This window comes from Chiloscyllium punctatum, chromosome 2 (assembly GCF_047496795.1).
Source record: "Chiloscyllium punctatum isolate Juve2018m chromosome 2, sChiPun1.3, whole genome shotgun sequence".
Lineage (NCBI taxonomy): Eukaryota > Metazoa > Chordata > Chondrichthyes > Orectolobiformes > Hemiscylliidae > Chiloscyllium > Chiloscyllium punctatum.
Genome location: NC_092740.1, coordinates 112,858,888 through 112,881,337, shown reverse-complemented (window position 1 = coordinate 112,881,337; position 22,450 = coordinate 112,858,888). Strand labels below are relative to the sequence as shown.

Here is a 22,450-nt window from a genome sequence, read left to right as displayed (position 1 = left end):
TGATAAATGCAGGGTTACGGAGATAGAAGAGGGGGCCGGGTCTGAGTGGGATGCTGTTCAGAGGGTCAGTGCAGACTCAGTTGGTCAAATAGCTTATTTCTGCACTGCAGGGATTTGATGATTCTATGAATGCCTGGGAACATCCACCAATTTTGTCATTGTGAGGTAGTAATGGAGATCTGAGATCTGATGCTGCTACTATAATCACTGTGTTTAACATCTTGTCACTGAAACATTGCCTATGGTACATGCATTAAATCTTTTGAGATGATGGATATTTTCACATCTCAGTAAAATTTTGTAGGTAGCTCTGTTCCTTGTCCTGAATGCAATGCTGTTTAGGATAAGGGGAAATCTATGTACACTGTATCTGTTTATAGTGGATTCCACTTGTGAGGAAAAGTTCAAAATATCTTAATTTAAATTTTGTATGCTTCTGACACTTGTGGCTCAGAACAAATGGGTTGCATTGTCATCAGCTGATTTGGAGTACTGACCGTTAAGCTGCCTTACCCAGAGTCTGGTTTATTGCAATTCTTTGCAAAACCTTGATCTGAAAGCTGTCTTTTAAGATCAGGTTAATGACTGATTTCAACCGAGCTTCCTGCATCCTGTTGCTCTCATTCTGGGCACATCTCCTACATTGGTCACCTGGAATTGGATAAGAGCTAAATTCTAATGAAGCCACTCTGCTGGAAGAGGCTGTCTTTCTATACCAGATAGATTGCAAGCTGTGCTAGTTTAAGACTAAACTGTACTAACTAGAGAGCTAAAAGAAGCTGGTGCATTATTAAATCCAATGTTTATAACACCGAAGCCAGGAAGATTTTCACCATGCAGCAATCTGTAAATAGCTGTAAGACCTAGTTTGTTGTGACTGGTTCAATGAAAAGGGAAATTAGGCAGGAGCTTTAATTGCTGACTGATCCAAATCTGTTTCACACCATCAACATCTTTTTAAATAATCTCACTATTTTAGCCAGCGTTTTTTATGGGATTTCACCAGCGATCATGGTCCTAGGCTTTATGAGTGAATTTTACTCAGTTCACATGGTACCCTTAAGGTTTCCATAGGGAATCAGACTGACGCAGCTGTGCCACTCTGTCATTACAGAAGTGTTGTTCAATGATGTAAGCAGCCTACAGACATCAGGAATGGTGGAAGCATTGTCTCTAATTTGGAATGAGTGCAGTTTTATCTCTGCTCTTTTGGATTCAGCAGCAGTCACCAGTATTCTGTACTGCAGTTGACTGAATTCCGAGGTAGAATTTGTCATTTCTCACAAATTCTAAAAGCACTTCTTCACTTATCACAACACTGACTCCACATTAATTAAAGCGTGATAGACACATAGTGTCAGCTAGAGTACGGTAGGCATCTGTCCTTAGCCCCCTTTTCTCTGTTATTCCATGCGGTTCTCTCCCCTCCCCCTGCCTCCCCACCCCCCACACACACACACAGCTAGCAGGTAGTTTTAGATATTGAGGTGTTGGGGAATACTAATTTTAATTTATTACCTCTTCTATCTACATAACAATGTTTAGAGTCATAGAGATTTTACAGTGTGGAAAGAGGCCCTTCAGCCATTATGTCAATGCCGGTCATCAAACATCCATTTTTATTTACCATTATTATAGTAGAGTATACTGAGCCTTTATACAGGAGTATTATTGAACTTGATTTAATACGGGCTCAGCTGGAAAATATTAAAGCTTAATGTCATGGATCTTGGACAGTGTCTTTAAGGTAGAATGAGATATAAAGAGGCAGAGAGATTTATGGACGGAATTCTAGAATTTAAGACCATAAAATATAGGAGCAGAATTAGGCCATTCAGTTCATTGGGTCTTTTATGCCATTCAGTCACAGCCAATATGTTCCTCAACTCCATTCTCCTGCCTTGTCCCTGTAACCCTTGATCTCCTTACAAAACACAAATCTATATACAGGGAACCTTGATTATCCAAATGAGATGGGCGGGCACTATTTTGTTCGGATAATCGATTATTTGCTTAATCAATTAAATGCCTTTCCTCTGGGGTTTGAAGTTTTTAAAGTCTGCTCCCTGTTCAGGAGGCTAGCAGCAGCACATAGCATGCAAGACCCCATTTCCAACACTGCCCCCGCTCCCCACACTCCAACTCCAACCCCATCCCACCGGCCCCCCCACAGCCCAACACCGCTCCCAACCCCATCCAACATCGCCCCCTCTCTGGGGCAGCCATATGAACACTACCAACAAGACTGCTGCTGCTGCAGGTGCCTTTGTGTGGTAAGTCTCCAAATAGAGCGCACGCATACAAACACACACAACTTATACCTGCAACTTTTTGACAGGTTCAACGTTACAGGGGTACAGGACAATGTTGGAGAGATTATCTGGGGACAGTGGTTTAGGGTACACCCCTCTGTAGAACTCCAGGGAAAGTGTTGGGAGAGAGAGAGCAGGAGGTCAGTCATTTGGAGATGCTGCCTGTTTAATAACTGTAAACAAAAGGTGCACGCACTATTGGAAACATGTCTTCTATCGGGACCTCGCGATCTCCTTCAGATAATTGGTATTTGGATAATCGAGGTTCCTCTGAAAATCTGTTTTAAATATACACAATGACTTGGCCTTCACAGCCCTCAGCAGCAATGATTCCACAGATTAACCATCCACTGAATGAAGAAATTCCTTCTCATCTCAGTTCTAAATGGTCATCCCGTCATTCTGAGGCTGTGCCCTAAGGGTCTAGTCTCTCTTATTAGTGGAAACATCTTCTCAACATCCACTCTATCTGGGCTTCTCAGCATTCTGTAAGTTTCATTGAATCCCTCTAATTCTTCTAAACTCCAATCAAGTGCAGACCCAGCCACTTCAACCTTCTCATATGTCAAGCCCTTCATCCCAGAATCATTCTTGTAAACCTCCTCTTCAATGCCAACACATCCATCTTGGATGAGATTGTGGAGTACTTGGGGATCAGAACTGCTCATGATATTCTAAATGCGGTCTAACCAGAGCCATGTATAGCATCTGCAGTACATTTCTGCTCTTGCATCTAGCCCTCTGAGATGAATGCAAACATTGCATTTGCAATCCTAATTGCCAACTGAATCTGCATGTTAACTTTAAGAGCATCCAAAATTAGAACTCCCAAGTCTTTTTGTGCTTCAAATTTCCGAAGCCTTTCCCCATTTAGAAAATAGTCTACTCCTCTATTCTTCCTACCAGAGTGCATAATCTCACACTTTCCCACGTAGTATTCAATCTGCCACTTCTTCACCTACTCTCTTCACCTGTACAAATCCTATCATCTATCTTTGTGTCAATTGCAAACTTAGCAACAACACTTAGTTCCTTCATCCAGATCATCAGTGTATAACATGAATATCAGTGGTCCCAATGCGGACCCCTGCAGAACTTCACTAGTAACTATCTGTCATACTGAAAAAGATCTCTTCATTCCTATTCCCTGCCTTTTGCCAGTCAGCCCTCCTCTATTCAGAGTCAATACAGTGTGATGCTAGAAAAAGCACCATGTCAATACTTGCCCCCCACCCCCACCCCCCCTCCTCCCACCAAGTACACCTTGGCAAAGGCCTTCTGGAAATCCAAATAAATCATGTCCACTGCCTGTCCTTTGTCTAACTTGCTCATTACCTCATCAAAGAATTCCAATAGATTTGTCAGACTGACTCCCTCTTGACCAAGCTGTATTGACTCGACTCTATTTTACCATGTACTTCAAAGTACACCACAATCTCATCTTGGAATCCAGGCTGGTGAAGCCACAGGCACCAATAGCAGAACAGTTATGTTAAGAGGCTGGATTTGGAAGAATGTAGATATTTGGCAGGGTTGCAAGGCCGTAACCAATTAGAAACATGAGGAAGTTTTCTTAATCAAAGGCAATCAATATAGTGAAAAGTAGTGGTAAGACAGAAGATATAAAAAAAAACAAAGAACGACTTTGAGAATAATAAGGAACAAGAAGTGAGAGAACAAGAAGAGAAACTATTTAGAAGTGCAAAGACAAGATGTAAAAAAAATTCTACAAGTACTTAAGAGAAAAGTATCAATGATCCTTTAGATAATGAATTTGAGGAATTAACGATTAATAAAGAAATGGTGAATGAAGTTAACAATAGATATTTAAACCTCTCCAATATAGGGGATACAATGCAATCTGAGAAACAGTTATGAATTATGAAGTGAAAGGTAGGAACTTAAAGCTATTTCAATTGCCAGAGAAGGGGCCCTGAGAAGCTAATACGATTAAAAACTAATATATCTTCAAGTTCTGATGAATTTAATGTTACTGAGTTTAAAAAATAAAGTGGCCTTTAAAATAGAAAGATGCATTAGTTTTAATATTCCAATATTTATTAGATCCTGGAAAATACTTTTGAGATTGGAAAATAGCAATTACAACTCCTGTATTCAAGTAAAAAAAGGAGACATTAAGAAGGACACTACAAGCGAGTCAGCTGAACATCTGTCAAAGGCAAAATGGTAGGATTTTTAATTAAGGAGGATAGAGTGAGGTTTTTAGAAAGGCTGAGTGTAATCAGAGTGAACATTATTTTGTGAAAGGGAAATCATATTTAACTGATCTACTCAAGTCCTTTGAGGAAGTAACAAGCAACATGGATGAAGGGAAACCTGTGGGAATGTTGTAGTTGGATATCTGGAAGGCATTGGGCAAGGCGCCACATTAAAGATTACTTTGCTAAATAGGAAATAATGGTGTAGTTGATAAGATATTAGCTTGGAAAGAGGATTAACGAACTGACAGAAAACAGGCAGAAATGTACATAAATTGCCAAAGGTGGTCAGGTGAAAGGGTAGCATGGTGGCTCAGTGGTTAGCACTGCTGCCTCTCAGCACCAGGAATCCGGGTTCAGTTCCGTCCTTGGGCTGTGTGAGTTTGCATGTTCTCCCAATGTCTGTGTGGGTTCCTGCCAGGTGCTCTGGTTTCCTCCCACAGTCCAAAGATGTGTAGGTTAGGTGAATTGGCCATGCTAAATTGCCATAGTGTTCAGGGATGTGTAGGTTAGGTGGGAAATGGGAAAGGGTAGGAGGATGGGACTGGGTGGGATGATCTTCAGAGGATTGCTGTGGACGTGTTAGGCCTAATGGCCTGTTTCCACACACTATGGATTCTATGGAAAAAAGCAGTGCTGGGGCCTCAACTGTTTACAATCAGACTTTGTGAAGGGACTAAATGTATTGTTGCTAAATTTGCTGATAATGCAAAGTTGGTTATGAAGCTAAGTCATGAAGAACACACAGAGTTTGCAAAGGGATATATTTAAGTTATTTTACACCTCTGGAGCAGGCGGGTCTCGATTCCCTACCTCCACACTTAGGGTTGGGGATGCTTCAATGATTTACATCATTGGCGTTTAGGGGTACGAGAGTGTGATTTTTGAATCGAAAAATCCCCTCAGGATCTTCTATAAGGTGCATGTTGAAAGGATATTTCTCACTGTGGAAGAATCTGGAGGACCCAGGTTAAAAATAGGAGATCTTCCATCTAAGGCAAACATTGGAACCTTTTTGAGGCTCAATCATCAAGGGAACTGTATTCAAGATTGATAGAGACCGATTTATTGAATATTTTAAGGTAGAAATAGATAAATTATGGACTAACAAAAAAAAACAAAGGTTATCGGAGTAGATGGGAATGTAAACTTAAGTCCATATTCACAGTGGTCATCAGGGTTTTTTTGAATGATGGAGCAGACTGGAGGGTCTGAATAGCCTACCTAAGCCCCTAATTTGTAAGTAACTGCTCATTCTTGTTAAGAGGCTTAAAACCTTCGTCAGGCTATTATAATATCTCCTTACATGGCTTGGTGTCATACCTTGTTTTATAATGTTCCTGTGAAGTGTCTTGGTTTGCTTTATTTCATTAAATGTGATATATAAATTTAGGTTATTGTTATGAAACAACTTCTCAAGATAACCACATTTTGCTATAGCGTTGAAAGGATTACATATGTCTGTACTCACGTGTAATGCAAATCTTCAGTTTAATTTTGCAGAGAACAATTATGCACGATGCTCAATCTAAGCTCTTCCTCATCACCAGTTTGTATCCTAAAATATGGATTATAAGATTCCACTCAGTATTTAACCAGGGATGTATAGCACAGCAATGTGTTTAGGGATTGGCTATGTTTGGATTCCTGGAAAATATCAGCTTCAGGATTTCTGCTATTGTATGCATTTCGTTAACGTGAATTGGCTGTAATGTGATTGACAAATTGGGGACACTGTTTCTAAAGTGCAAACTTTTAAAATATGTGTTGGCTGTAACGCGATTATATCGCCAACACTTTAAGAACTGTTTCTAAAGACTGATTTTTCTATAATGCAGGGTTGCACAAGAACGCAACCATCACGTTATAGAACTATCTATAGATAGCTGCAGTGAGGCAGCATAAATAACAACAAATTCTGGTTGCATTTCTTGCATATCCATTGTAGTGATTTGTGTTTTTTTGCCCTGTGTTATATCAAAAGTTTCAGTTCTAGGAAAGAAACAAACCAAATTGCAGAGTGTAATTTCAAATAGTAGCAGGGTTTTAAAATTCAAACTAATTTGGAGATTTTGATCATTTTATTGCTTTGAAGAGGTCTCTGGGACCACTTATTTATTTGGATGTTTGAGTTTTCAGTTTTCTTAAAGTTTTGTAGTTTGGCTCTACTTAAATTTTAGGAAGTTGTGTATATTTTCCTGGAATTACATCTCCCTTACTAAGTTCTCTTTGAGAAATGCATAAAGCAAATGAAGCATATCTGTTTCTGTAGGTGTTTTTAGTAGCAAGTCAATACAGTAGTAATTCCATGGAATTCTTTAGTATGGAGAGCTTTTGAGGCTGGATTGTTAAGTATATTCAAGATTGAGATCAACCGATCTTTGCTCAGTTAAGAAATCAACAGTTAACAAGAAAAGGCGGGAAAGTGGTGTTGAGGATTATCATATCAACTGTGATCTTATTAAATGGCATAGCAGATTCAGTGGGCTGAATGACCTACTTCTGGCCCTCTAGCCTATGGTCTTATAATTGTACATCTTCTAAATTTAAATTTGTGAAATGTTCTGTCAAAGGGCTTATTTGGGCACACTTAGCATTTTAAATCTGAGATCATTTCTTGGTTTCAGTTGGGTCTTATTGTTTTTTGTATGGTCACAAAGTAAGAACAGTGGAAATGACATTCCAATTTATATTTTTAGTACAACCTCAAGTTGATCTTTTTTTCCCAGAACAGCATAGGCATTTTCAATTGTGATTTTTTTGTTTTGCAATGGCCCAAGGCAAAGTAATGACTAATTCATTGGTGAATATCCAATGACTGATGAAATGGTTTCCCCACTGCTAAGGCTTTTGAAAAAAAGGAACAGGTTAAGTCTTGTTCAACCTGGTATGTAATCACATTCCACTTATAGTATATTTAAGGGTACCACATTTGAGATACACCACATACAGTCACTAAATGTTACTATTTAGTTACAGCTGCAACGTAGGGCACTACCATTTACAGCTCATCCCTAACAACTGTTAAAATATCTCTGGATTTTTCTCTATCCCAAGTTCCCTCCTTTCAGTGGTTTCTAAAATATGTGGAGGATGTCGAGTGAAACAGAAGGTTTTATTACTTGCTTGGTATTACAATCATTCTTAAATTATATATGTAGCCAATCCTTATGATTGCATTGTTCCAGAGAAGAAGTGGTTAATTAAAGTTGGTTAATTTCCATTTGACTTTGAATCACAATGAATGGGCATCATTAAATAGAATTATATCAAATAGGGAAGACAGAAATGGACCATTCCTCTACTAATGCTCCTCTCCAGCTACTACCGACTGGTCCCACCTAACACTGTTAGCATAACCCTGTGTTCCTTTTATCTTTGTTTATCCTCTTTCTATACCACTCACCACAACTACTCACTGGAATTGAATTTCATATTCCCACCACTCCCTGGGTAAAGAAGTGATTTCTGAATTTTCTAGGTTTTCTCATACTCATTTGGAATTGGCTAATGAATAGCTGGGATCATTTTCAGAGTAATTTTCAGGATTTCAACTTATAAGTAGTGAAGTGATGGGGCCACGAATATTTGCAATATATATTAATGATTTGGATGAGGAAAACTTATGTACTGTAGAAAAGTTTGTGTATGACGTAAAATAGGTCAGAAGGCAAGTAGTGAGAAAGACAGAGTCTGCAGAAGGATATAGACAGTTTATGTGAGTGGGCAAAAGCTTGACATTGGACTATAATATGGGCAAGTGGCTTTTTGGAGCAGTTTGTGGTGGAGTCCACTAGGGAACAGGCAATACTGGATTTAATGTTATGCAACGAGGCAGACTTGATAATGATGCTTAAGGCGAAGGAACCCTTAGGAGGCAGTGATCATAGTATGATTGAATTTATTCTGCAATTTGAGAGGGAGAACAAAGAATCAGCGGGAACGGTATTACAGCTGAATAAAGGCAACTACAGAGGCGTAAGGGAGGAGCTGACCAAAATTGACTGGGAGAAGAGTCTAGCAGGCAAGACAGTGGAACAGCAATGGCAGGAGTGAGCTACTCTGTGAGTAATTCAGGAGACACAGCAGAGATTCATCCCGAGGAAAAAGAAACATTGTACAGGGAGGATGAGGCAACCATGGCTGACTAGGTTAAAAATCACACAACACCAGGTTATAGTCCAACAGGTTTAATTGGAAGCATGCTCCTTCATCAGGTGATTGTGAAGGGCTCGATCGTAACACAGAATTTATAGCAAAAGTTTGCAGTGTGATGTAACTGAAATTATATATTGAAGAATTGATTGTCTGTTAAGCCTTTCATCTGTCAGAATACAGTGATAGTTTCACTTCTTTCATATGTAAATCACAAAACCCTTTTTTTAAAAGTTGCATTCTCGGGTTAGCTGTTAACAATGGTGATAGCTAGACAATATGTTGAACACAGGGGGCTAACACTTTCAACATATTGTCTAGCTATCACCTTTGTTAACAGCTAACCCGAGAATGCAACTTTTTTAAAAAAAAGGGTTTTGTGATTTACACATGAAAGAAGTGAAACTATCACTGTATTCTGACAGATGAAAGGCTTAACAGACAATCAATTCTTCAATGTATAATTTCAGTTACATCACACTGCAAATTTTTGCTATAAATTCTGTGTTACGATCGAGCCCTCCACAATCACCTGATGAAGGAGCGTCACTCCGAAAGCTAGTGTGCTTCCAATTAAACCTGTTGGACTATAACCTGGTGTTGTGTGATTTTTAACTTTGTACACCCCAGTCCAAAACCGGCATCTCCGAATCATGGCTGACTAGGGAAGTCAGGGATAGCAAAAAAGCAAAAGTGAAAACATATAATGTGGCGAAAGAATTGGAAAGACCAATAGAGGGCAACAAAAAAAGAAATAAGGAGAAGATGAAATATGAGGGTAAGCTAGCCAATAATATAAAGGAAGACAGTAAGAATTTCTTTTAGATATATAAAGGAAAAAAAAGGGAGGCAAAAGTGGACGTTGGACCACTGGAAAATGATACTGGAGAGATAGTAGTGGAGAACAAGGAAATGGCTAAGGAACTGAATAATTACTTTGCGTCAATCTTCACAGGGTAAGACACAAGTTTTATCCCAAAGATTGAAGAGAGTGAGGGTGCAGATCTGAGTATGGTGGTCATCACCAAAGAGAAGGTGCTAGGAAAGCTGAGTGGCCTGAAGGTGGATAAATACTTGGACCAGATGGACTACACCCCAGAGTTCTAAGGGAGATGGCTGAAGAGATAGCTTCAGTGGTGAGCTTTCAGGAATTGCTAGAATCAGTTAGGGTCTGAGAGGACTGGAAAATTGCTCATGTAACCCCCGGATTAAAAAGAGAGTAAGACAAAAGGTGGGAAATTATAGGCAGATTACCTTAACCTCAGTCGTTGGTAAGATTTTGGAGTCCATTGTGAAGGATGAGATATCTGAATACTTAGAAGTGCATGGTAAAATAGGGTAAAGTCAGCATGGTTTCATCAAGGGACGGTCATGCCTGACAAATCTGATAGAATTCTTTGAGGAAATAACAAGCAGGTTAGACCAAAGAAAGCCAATGGATGTTATCTATCTGGAATTCAAAAAGAATTTTAGCAAGTAAGATAAGGGCCCATGGTATCAGAGGCAAGGTGCTAGCATGGATAGATGTCTGGCAGGAAGCAGAGAGTGGGGATAAAAGTGTCTTTCTCAAGATAGCAGCTAATAACAAGTTCCACAAGGCTCAGTGTTGGGACCACAACTTTTCAATTTATACATTAATGATTTAGGTGAAGGAACTGAGGGCATTCTGGCTAAGTTTGCAGAATTTCCTCAGATATGTAGAGGAACAGGTAGCATTGAGGAGACTGCAGAAGGATTTGGACAGGTTAGAAGAGTGGGCAAAGAAGTGGCAGATGGAGTATGACATGGGAAAGTGTGACACCATGCACCTTGGTAGGAAGAATAGAGGCATGGACTGTCTTCTAGATGAGGACAAAATTCAGAAGTCTGAAGTGCAAAGAGGCTTGGGAATTCTATTTCCGGATTCTCTCAAGGTAAACTTGCAGGTTGAGTCAGTAGTTAGGAAGGCAAATGCAATGATGGTATTTATTTTGAGGAAGTTTGAATATGAAAGCAGGGATATACTTCTGAGGATCTAGAAGGCCTTTGGTTAGACAACATTTGAAGTTTTATGCACAGTTTAGGGCCCCATGTCTCAAGAAGGATGAACTGGCCCTGGAGTGTGTTTAGAGGAGGTGCATGACAATGGTCCCAGGAATGAAAAGCTTAACATATGAGGAACTAGGGTGCAGGTTTGCTCGCTGAGCTGTAGGTTTGATATCCAGACGTTTCATTACCTGGCTAGGTAACATCATCAGTGGCGACCTCCAAGTGAAGCGAAGCTGTTGTCTCCTGCTTTCTATTTATATCTTTCTCCTGAATGGGGTTCCTGGGGTTTGTGGTGATGTCATTTCCTGTTAGTTTTCTGAGGGGTTGATAGATGGTATCTAGATCTATGTGTTTATTTATGGCATTGTGGTTGGAGTGCCAGGCCTCTAGGAATTCTCTGGCATGTCTTTGCTTAGCCTGTCCCAGGATAGATGTGTTGTCTCAGTCGAAATGGTGTTTTGTTTTTCATCCGTGTGTAGGGCTACGAGGGAGAGAGGGTCGTGTCTTTTTGTAGCTAGCTGGTGTTCGTGTATCCTGGTGGCTAACTTTCTTCCTGTTTGTCCTACGTAGTGTTTGTGGCAGTCCTTGCATGGAATTTTATAGATGACGTTGGTTTTGTCCATGGGATGTACTGGGTCTTTGAAGTTTGTTAGTTTTTGTTTGAGTGTTGGTGGGTTTGTGTGCTACTAGGATTCCAAGGGGTCTCAGTAGTCTGGCTGTCATTTCTGAAACTTCTTTGATATATGGTAAGGTGGTTAGGGTTTCTGGCTGTGTTTTGTCTGCTTGTCGTGGTTTGTTCTTGAGGAATCTGTGCACTGTGTTTTTTGAGTATCTGTTCTTCTTGAAAATGCCGTATAGGTGATTCTCTGTTTTCCGAAGTTCGTCTGTGCTGCAGTGTGATGTGGCTCGTTGGAATAGTGTTCTGATACAGCTTCGTTTGTGTGTGTTGGGATGGTTGCTGGTGTAGTTGAGTATTTGGGAGAATTACAAACCTGTGTATACAGAAAACCGACAAACACTGACCAAATACTCAACTACACCAGCAACCATCCCAACACACACAAACGAAGCTGTATCAGAACACTATTCCAACGAGCCACATCACACTGCAGCAGGTTCTTGAGAATCAAGAGTTACAGGGAGAAAGTGGAAGAATGGGGTTGAGAAACTTAACAGCCATGATTGAATGGCCTAATTTCTGCTCCTATGATCTTATGGTCGTATGGAAATAGGAGGTTATATAGCTGACAGGAAAAATAGAGCAGCCGAACAATATCTAAATGGAGAAAGTCCACAAAAAACGGCACAACCAACATTTGGGGGTCTTCATGCATAAATCATGAAAAGGTAATACACGTTCTGTGAGTAATATGAAAGGCAAATGTAATGTTAGCCTTTTATTTCAATGGGAATAGAGTAAAGTAGTAGGGAAGTCTTTCTAAAACTGTGCAAGGAACCAGCTAGACAACATGTGGAATATTGTGAACAGTTTTGACCCTGTTATCTAAGGAAAAAATATACTGGCATTCAAGCCGGACCAGAGAAGGTTTACTAGGTTGATTGTGGATATAGAAGGTTGTCTTGCGAGGAAAGAAAGGCAACTCACCATTGCTTTCTCAAAGGCAATTAGTGGTGAGGAATAAATGCTGGTCTTGCCAGCAGCACCTTTTAGAAGGTCTCAAATGAAAGGCCATTTAGAAAGCTCCATGAATTCCGATTGCTGCCGTTGTCTACTTTCTCTGTCTCTCTCTCTCTCTCTCTCTTTCTCTCTCTCCCTCCCCCTTTTTTTCTCTCTCTCTCTCCTTCCCCTTCTCTCTCTCTCTCTCTCTCTCTCTGCCTCTTGAAAGGATTCACTGCCACAGGTTCCAGAATGTTATTATCAGCATAGATTTAGATCCTAAATCACACTATCACTGCCAGGCTGCAATGTTGTGGTAATTCACATGAGCTTTTCATTTGGTTTTGCCAAAACCTGTCTATACCTATCTGTGTTACGCAGAGATCATTCCCACTGCAGCTCCCTCATTAGGTACACGCTCCCCACCAACCCATACACTCTACTTGGCACCTTCCCCTGCTGCCGGAAAAGGTGCAAAACCAGCGCCCACATCTCTCACACACACACACCCCCCCCCCACCTCTGTCCAAGGCCGTAAAGCATCATTTCAACTCTGGTAGAGATTTTCCTGCACATCCTCCCACATCATCTTTTGTGTCCGTTGCTCACAATGTGGTCTCCTCTGCATCAAAGCGACTAAATGCCAACTTGTGGAGTGATTCAGGGAACATCTCTGATCCACACGCACCAAACAACCCCACCATCCCATGGCCAACCACTTCAACTTTCCCATATACTCCCCCAGGAAAATGTAAATCCTGGGCCACCTCCACCACCAAATCAAAGCCACCCTGAAGGAAGAACGCTTTATCTTCCATCTTGGAACCCTCCAACCACACAGCATCAACATTGACTTCACCAGTTTCCATACTCCCCACCCCCGCCTTCATCCCAGATCCAATCTTCCAACTCGGCATGACCCTCTTGACCTGTCCTACCTGTCCATCTTCTTTCCCTTTTATCCATTCCACCCTCCCCACTGACCAATGACAATCACCTCCCACCTGCATCCTCCTATCACCTACCCTCCCCCACCCCCACTCAGCTCCCTATTTATTTCTCAGTCCCCTTCCACCTGTTGATGAAAGGTTTATGCCTGAAACATTGACACTCCAGCCCCTCGGGTACTACCTATCCTGCTTTTCCAGCACCACACTTTTTGACTCTGACTTTCCTGCACTTGCAGTCCTCACTTTCTCCTAAGGTAAACTACACTTCTGGAAAGTTTTAAGGAAAGATATTTTACAAGGAAGGCAATTCTTATGTAGGTAATCTATTTTAGTTCTAAATTACCTTAAGGTTATGTGGAAAGTATGCTTCAAATATGTTGTTTTGGTGAAGAAGTATTTGCATCACCTTTTGCACCTGGCATCTTGGTATGTAAGAGGTTGAGCATTATATTAACTGTTGCATAGAAGGCATGGGATTGAGGATGATTTTGCGGTGTGGACCAGAGATTGGCTCGAGGATTGTGATTGATGGGAGATGTTCATCCTGGAGTTCATTTACTCGTAGTGTACCGCAAGGATCTGTTTTGGAGTCAGTGCTGTTTGTCAATTTTATAAATGACTTGGATGAGTGCATAGAGGGATGGGTTAGTAAATTTGCGGATGACAGTAAGATTGGTAGAGTTGTGGATAGTGCTGAAGGATATTTCAGGTTACAGAGGGACATAGAAACTGGGCTGAGAGGTGGCAAATGGAGTTTAATGTGGAAAAGTGTGAGGTGATTCACTTTGGAAGGAGTAACAGGAGTACTGAGTACTGGGCTAATGCTAAGATTCTTAAAAGTGTAGATGAACAGATAGATCTTGGTGTCCATGTGCATAGATCCCTGAAAGCTGCTACCTAGGTTGATAGGGTTGTTAAGCAGGATGGTGTGTTAGCTTTTATTGTTCGAGGGATTGAGTTTCAGAGCCACGAGGACATGCTGCAGCTGTACAAAACTTTGACAGCATTTGGCGTATTGCATGCAGTCTGGTCACCACATTATAGGAAGGATGTGAAAGCTTTGGAAAAGGTTCAGAGGAGATTTACTAGGATATTGTCTGGTATGGAGGGAAGGTTTTATGAGGAAAGGCTGAGGGACTTGAGGCTGTTTCCATTGGAGAGAAGAAGGTGAGAGGTAACTTAATAGATGATCAGAGGATTAGATAGGGTGGACAGTGAGACCCTTTTTCCTTGGATAGTGATGGCCAGCACAAGGGGACATAGCTTTAAAATGAGAGGTGATAGATATAGAATAGGTGTCAGAGGTAGTTTCTTTACTCAGAATGTAGTAGGGAAGTGGAATGCCCTGCCGGCAACAGTAGTAGACTTGCCAACTTTAAGGGCATTTAAATAGTCTTTGGATAAACATATGGATAAAAATGGAATAGTTTGGTTGGATGGCTTCAGATTGATTTCACAGGTCGACACAACATCGAGGGCCGAAGGACCTGTAATGTGCTGTAATGTTCTATGTTTTATAGCTGCCACTAGGCACAGTTTCAGAGTTACGGTTGCCTAACCAACAAGATGTAGTCTTCCGTATAACCCATTCAGTGTTTTAATATGTGAACAATTTGCATGATTCAAGAATATTCAGAATGTGATCTATCTTATGGACTGATTAGTTATTGTTTAAAATTAAACTTCATGCTATAAATGAGAGACCTTTTTGAGATCATATTACTGATTTTGTTTCTATTTTTAGTTCTGTTAATGTGAAACGACTAATTCAAGATAATTACTGCTCATCTATCTATGGATAACTCGACAATGTGACCTTTCTTAATTGTTTAAAATCTGAATGCTTTATTGCTGCAAGGTGAGTGAAGCAGGTGTTCACAGGCCACATGTTGGAGGGATTCATGGACGAAGTAATGACGGAGCCTACTCTCTGGTGCTAGCTGGTGGCTTTGAGGATGAAGTGGTATGTAGCTAAAACAAGAAACTATATGTAATTAATCATGTAGCATTTGTTGAAAAGAATCCATGGGGCATTGATGCACAACAATTATCTGAGTAGTTAAGAGAGAGTGTTCTCTGTTTCTTTGACATACTCTCTTCCACAACACACACTCAAACCTCATTGTGTCACATACTCGGTCTCTCACATGTTGTTTCACAAGCATTCTCTCACCCTTTCGTACTATGCCTCACCTGCATGTTGTTTATCGCATGTGCTCTCTGTAACGCACATTTTCTCAAATACTCTCTCTCACTCATGCACTCTCTCACAGATGCTGCTTTCGCTCACTTATTCACTGACACTCATTCACATCTACACAGTCTGTCACTTAGATACGAACACTCTTTCTCTCACACTCACCCTCCCTCATAGGTGCACTGTTCATCTCACTCACCTGCTGTCTGTTCACAATTTCACTTAAATATCCCCACTTCTACTTGCACACACTCATTCTCAGTCACACATATGTTTTTGCTCTCATTCTCAGACACACTACTGCTCTCTTAGTATGACCCCCAAATATTTATTGTGGAACGATTATGATTTTGTTTGAGAGACTGGGTACATGCATGCAAAGATCCTAATAATAATGTTGAAATGAGTGTTCTCGATTCCATAAGACCATAAGACATATGAGCAGAAATTAGGACATTTGATCCATTGAGTCTGCTCTGCCATTCAATTGTGGCTGATAGGTTTTTCAACCCTATTTTCCCCACTTTCTCCCTGTAACCTTTGATCCCCTTGGCAATGAAAAGCTTATCTATCTCTGTCTTAATCATACTCAAATGACCTGGCCTCCACAGCCTTCTGTGGCAATGAATTTCACAGATTCACCACTCTCTGGCTAAAGAAGTTTCTCCTTATCTCAGTTCTAAAGGATCTTCCCTTTACTCTAAGGCTCTGCCCTTGGGACCTCATCTCTTCTGCAAATGGAAACATCTTCCCAATGTTCACTCTGCTAAGGCCGTTCAGTAAGTTTCAGTCAGATCACCCCTCATCCATCTAAACTCCATTGAGTATAGTCCCAGAGTCCTCAAACGTTCTCACATGTTAAGCCTTTCATTCCTGGGATCATTCTCGTGAACCTCCTCTAAACCCACTCCAGGGCCAGTGCATCCTTCCTGAAGTATTGGGCCAAAAATTGCTCACAATTCTCTCAATGTGTGTGACCAGAGCTTTAGAAAGCCTTAGAAGTACATCCTTTTATATTCTATTCCTCTCAAGATGAATGACAACATTGAATTTGCCTTCCTAACCAATGACTCATCCTGCAATTTTACCATAAGAGAAACCTGGACTAGGACTCCTCAGTCTCGCACTTCAGATTTCTGAATTTTCTCTTCATTTAGCAAATAGTCGTGCCTGAATTCTTCCGACCAAAGTTCATGAACTCATACTTTCCTACGTTGTATTTCATCTGCTACTTCTTTGCCCTCTCTCCTCATCCATCTAAATCTTTCTGCAGCCTGTCTGCCTCCTCAATACTACCTGCCCCTCCACCTATCTTTGTATCATCTGCAAACTTACCCAGAATGCCCTCAGTTCCTTCATCTAGATCATTAATGTATGAAGTGAAAAGTTGTGGTCCCAACACTGACCCTTGTGGAACACCACTAGTCACCGACTTCCATCCTGACAGAAGACCCTTTTATCCCCACTCTGTGCTTTCTACCAGACAGCCAAGCTTCTATCCATGCTAGCACCTTGTCTCTAACGTGATGAGCCCTTATCTCACTCAGTAGCCTCATGTGCAGCACCTTATCAAAGGCCTCCTGGAAGTCCAGATGAATAACATCCATTTGGCTCTCCTTTGTCTAATGCTCATTATCTCATCAAAGAATTCTAACACATTTGTCAGGCGTGATTTCCCCTTGATGAAACCACGCTGACTTTGGCCTATTTTACCATGCACTTCAAAGTATTCAAAATCTCATCCTTCACAATAGATTCTAAATCTTATTAATGACTGACTTAGGCTACTCAGCCTATAATTTCCCGTCTTTTGCCTTATTCCCTTCTTAAATGCAGGGTCACCGAGGCAATTTCCCAGTCCTCTGGGATCCTTCCTGACTCCAGTGATTTCCTGATAGATCACTACTAAAGCCTCCTCTATCTCTTCAGCTATCTCCTTCAGATCCTCTGGGGTGTAACCCATCTGGTCCAGGTGTTTTATCCGTTTTCAGACCTTTCAGTTTTCTAGCACCTTCTCCTTGGTGATGGCCTTCTCTGCACCCTGACTTTCTTGAAGTTTTGGGATATTACTCATGTCTTCCACAGTGAAGACTGATGCAAAGTACTTATTCAGTTCCTCATCCATTTCTTTGTTTCACTTAACTACTTCTCCAGCATCATTTTCCAGCAGCCCAATATCCTCTTTTGTCCTTTTATATATCTAAAGAAACTCTTGCAATCTTTTTTAATATTACTGGCTAGCTCACGCTCATATTTAATCTTCTCCCTTCTTATTTCTTTCTTTGTTGTCCTCTGTTGGTCTTTGTAGGCTTCCTACTCCTCTCGTTTCCTGCTGTCCTTCACCACATTATATGTTTTCTCTTTTGCTTTTATGCTGTGCCGAGTGTGCTGCTTTTTCCCTGGGGTGAATTTTTGCTGTGTCTCCTGAATTACTCCCAGAAATCCCTTCCATTGCTGTTAAACTGTCTTTCCTGCTAGGCTCCTCTCCCAGTCAATTCTGGTCTGATTTCACCTTCTCCCTCTCAAATTACAGAGTCAATTCTATCATACCATAGTCACTACCTCCTAAAGGTTCCTTCACCTTAAGCTCCCTTATCAAGTCTGCCTCATTGCACAACACCAAATCCAGAATTGCCTGTACATTAGTGAGCTCTACCACAAGCTGCTCCAAAAAGCTATTTCATAGACAGTCCACAAATTCACTTTCTTGTGATCCATTACCAACCTGCTTTTCCCAGTTAACCTGCAAATTGAAATCTCCCATGATCACTGTAACCTTACCTTTCTTACACACCTTCTCTATCTCTTGGTGTATCTTGTGCCCCAAATCCTGACTACTGTTTGGAGGCCTCTACCCACACAGATTCTACATCACCTGACCCTACTTTGTTTATCGCTATTGGTTTAAATTCATTTCTTACTAACAAGGCAACCCCACCTGCTTGTCTTTTTGATGTATATCCTTGGATAATTAGCTCCCAGTCCTGATCCCTTTACAGCCACGTCTCTGTGATGCCCACCACCTCATTCCTGCCATTTGCTATCTGTGCCACAAGCTCATTTAGCTTATTTTGTATACTGCGCACATTCAGATACAACACCTTCAGTCCTGTATTGACCGTCCCTCCTCTCATTGTCATTCATTTATCCAGTGTGTTTGAAGTTTGTTCCTAACCCTTTCCAAGCACACTTTCATATGTTGTGTGATGGAGACTTTAATAATCTCTCCTGAGTTCTCCTTTCTTTTCATATTTTTGATATTATTTCATGCAGCTGAAGCCACCCCCAACAGAAGTTAAGCCGCAGCTTTGCTTTCCATTGGTCATTATACTTCTTGGAGTCTCTCTCTCCCAACCACCCCACCCCCCCCTCCCAACTTCCCAGGTGCTGACCACCCAATTTACCATTATCAGCCTAAACCTCTTCCTTCCTACAATGTCAAATAGTAATTGCTAACTAAGCTGTAATTTGACAACCATGTTGAATTAAACTGAATACTAAGTGGAACTGTTATAGCTGATGAGTTATTTTAAACTTAACAGGATAGAGGTAATGAATTCACATACACTGGAAGTGGTGGTCGCGATCTTTCTGGAAACAAACGAATTGGAGAACAGTCCTATGATCAGACTCTTACCAACATGAACAGGTAAGTATGCAGTAAACTTGGTGATTTCTGTGTTGGTGTTTTCTTCTCCCTTTTAATGACTTATATTTCAGAACTGCCTGTTATGAGACGTATTTAATAGAAATACTGCCAAAATGCTTAAAAAAAGCTAGTGTTTACACTTACATGAAAATAACTTTAAAAGAACTAAGAAACCTAACATTTGTGGTCCAATTCACTTCCTTATCCTTTCCCAAATAGCTGTATGGTCAATTCATTATTTTTTTAAATTAAGAGACTTTTGTTATGTAAACAACCACAGCACCATTATGTACTAAGCAAGGTTTTGCAAAAGAGTAGACAGCTGTGTACCTAGTTCATCTGTTTTTGTAGTTGGCTGAGGAATAAATAACTTTTCCAGGACAGCAATGAAATGCCTTTTAGCACCTAAGGAGGCCAACATCCAGTGTATTGTTTTATCTAAGAAAGAAACTTCAACACACAACCGCTGACTCATAGGGAAGTGTATCACTCCTGAGCCAAGGTGACAGTTGGTTTTTTAACTGTTAACTGGGATTCTGTGTTAGAAAAAAGGAATTCATTTTGTAAAAGGAGAAACAAATGAAGTTTTTTTTTAAGGAGAATAAACTATTTCCAAGTCAGCAAGTGCTTGTGAAAAATTCTGTGTGATGGATCATTGACATCCTTGAGACGGTAATGTGATCTACATGTAAATATAATTGTGCCTGTTCATTTGCAGAAGCCTTTGACTCACCACTGAGCAAGAGACTTTAAGCTACGACGAATTAGAGAACAATATTGCTAATTAATTGATTGTCTAAATAATTGAACATGTCGGAAATCAGCTGACATTTCTGATTAGGCGTTTGAGTAGTGGGGTCCTTAAGGAGCAATATTTTGAATTATTTGCTTGAAGGTACAATCCAGTTTTCTTAATTATAGGTGCCTAATTTAAATTAAGTAATTCAATTTTTATCACGAAGTTTCCACTTGCTTGTTATTTATGTTACACAATTCAAATTATTGAATAAGCCAAAGGACTGCTAAAATCAATTTTGAATTAAGTTAGAAGATTACACTGTATTGTCTTCAAGTAGCAATATTGCTGTAATATGCTGGGGCAGCCAAATCTTTTGAATCAACCTCATTTGCATTCACTAGAAAGCAAATAAAATAGCATTCGTCTACTTTAAAGTTGAAGTTCTGCCTTTGTTGTCTGGCTACAGGATGTTCCCTGTGAGTAGATATTCAGCTACAGGATATTCCTTGCCAGTAGATATCATTGCTCAGGAGTCCATGTCACTCAGCACTTTGTGCACGTCATAACTTGGTGCTCTATTCCTGTTGTGGTGATGTTCTGTAATGTAACAAGTATGCAATAATAGCTCGAATTGACAATAACATTTGTAAGGAACAGTCTACAAAGAGGCACATATTGAATGGGCAATAATTGGGTGCATGGAGTATAAAGTGGGAAAGTATGAATTAGTCCAGTTTGGCAAGAAAATTTATAAAAATGGAGAAAGAATGCTGAATACTACAGTACAAAGGGATCCAGGTGCCCTGACACAAGATTCACAAAGGTTTGGAGGCGAGGGTTGGAGGGGAGGTACTAGAGGAAGAGACAGTAAAGTGGAGTTGAGATCGCAGTCAGATCAACCAAGATCCCATTGAGTACTGGAGCGGGTTTGAAGGGCCAAATAATCTACTCTGGCATGGACTCAATGGGCCGAATGGCATGCTTCTGCACTGTAGAGATTCTCCTCCTCCTTAGGCCAGTGTTCCTATGCTAATATGACAACATGGCACTTCAAAAATGTCATCAAACAGAATTCGACACCGAGACACTTAAGGAACTAACAGGACAGATGACCAAAAGCTTAGTCAAGGAGCTGGATTTTAGATAGCTGCTTATGGGAAAAGAGAAGAATAAAGGGCAGGAAGCGGGATTCCAGAGTTTTCGAACCTAAGCAGCTACAGGCAAGCTGCCAGTGGTGGTGTGATTTAAAATCAGGGATATTTAGAACTGGAAGAGCATTGAGATCTCGAGGCTTCTAAATTGAATGGGATTACAAAAATAGGTTGTTATAAAGGGCCATAAGTTTGCAGATGGGAAATTGCATGGGGGGAAACAGAAGTCGCTTAAATGCCCCAATGACTCTGCTTCCACCACCACTGCTGGCAACGTATTCAATGCACTCACAACTCTGTGTAAAGGGATAGGGTACGTTTTGGTGCCGCCCTTTTGGCGCCAATCATTTGGCCCTGCCGTTTTTGGCTCTAAACTGTTTTGGCGCCCATTACTTTGGCGCTGAGCTGTTTTGGCGCCAATTCAGAATTTTTAAAAAAGTCTTGTTTGGTTAAAGAAAAGAGGATGTAATTTTCTCAACTACCAAGAGTTGATAGTCAAAGCTGTAATGACCCGCTGGAGATTCAAATCTCGTTTTGTAATCATTTTCTCATTTAACAATTGTTAATAGTCATCTACTGCCTTGATGATACTTATGCCCTTCTGTCTTCACATTGGAAAGCTGTAATACAATTTTCTTTCTATTTTCTTGTAGAGCCCATACCAGAAATGGTTGAAAACATTCTAAGCAAGAGAGACAAGCCAAAATTTTCACATGATGGTTATCAATATGTGATAAATGCAGCAAAATGTAGAAATTCATTTTTATAATGAATAGGTTAAAAATAATGAATAAAAAAGAATTATATTTATTTCTTACAATGTAATAAAAATGAATTTCTTACGGACTCTACAAGACTTTTTTTATTCTGAATTGGTGCCAAAACAGCTCAGCGCCAAAGTAGTGAGCGCCAAAACAGTTTAGAGCCAAAATGGTGGGGCCAAATGATTGGCTTCTAAAGGGCGGCGCCAAATAGTCCCATTCCGGTGTAAAGAATCTACCTCTGATGTCTCCTCTATACCTTTCTCCTAACATCTTAAAACTATGACCACTCATAGTAGTCAATTCTGCCCTGGGGAAAAGTCTCTGGCTATTGACTCTATCCATGCCTGTCATTACCTTGTATACCTCGACAAGGTCACACCACCTCCTCCTCCTTCTCTCCAGAGAAAAAAGTCTGAGCTCAGTCAACCTCTCCTTGTAAGGCAAGCCCTCCAGGTCAGGTAGCATCCTGGTAAACCTCCTTTGCACCCTCTCCAACGCATCCACATCTCCTCTATAATAGGGTGACCAGAATTGGACACAATATTCCAATATTTATTCCAAAATAAATTTTTGTATTTAATAAATGAAATGGCAGTAAAGGTCTTGAAGAGAAGTTTGTTTTTGTTTTCAATTTGTTCTCAGGATGTGGGTGAGACTGTCAGTCATAT

The 22,450-nt window shown here is 40.5% G+C and overlaps 1 protein-coding gene across 2 annotated transcripts in view; it reads left to right on the top strand.

The window, feature by feature from the left end:
• The window catches only part of LOC140487917 (E3 ubiquitin-protein ligase UHRF1-like), a 186,002-nt gene that overhangs the window by 143,058 nt on the left and 20,494 nt on the right, over window positions 1-22,450 (top strand). For both annotated transcript variants that reach the window (XM_072587355.1, XM_072587346.1), the window contains 2 exons: window positions 15,141-15,245; window positions 19,022-19,128. In XM_072587355.1, coding sequence (XP_072443456.1) covers window positions 15,141-15,245; window positions 19,022-19,128 — 212 coding nt within the window. The remainder of the gene's footprint in view (window positions 1-15,140; window positions 15,246-19,021; window positions 19,129-22,450) is intronic.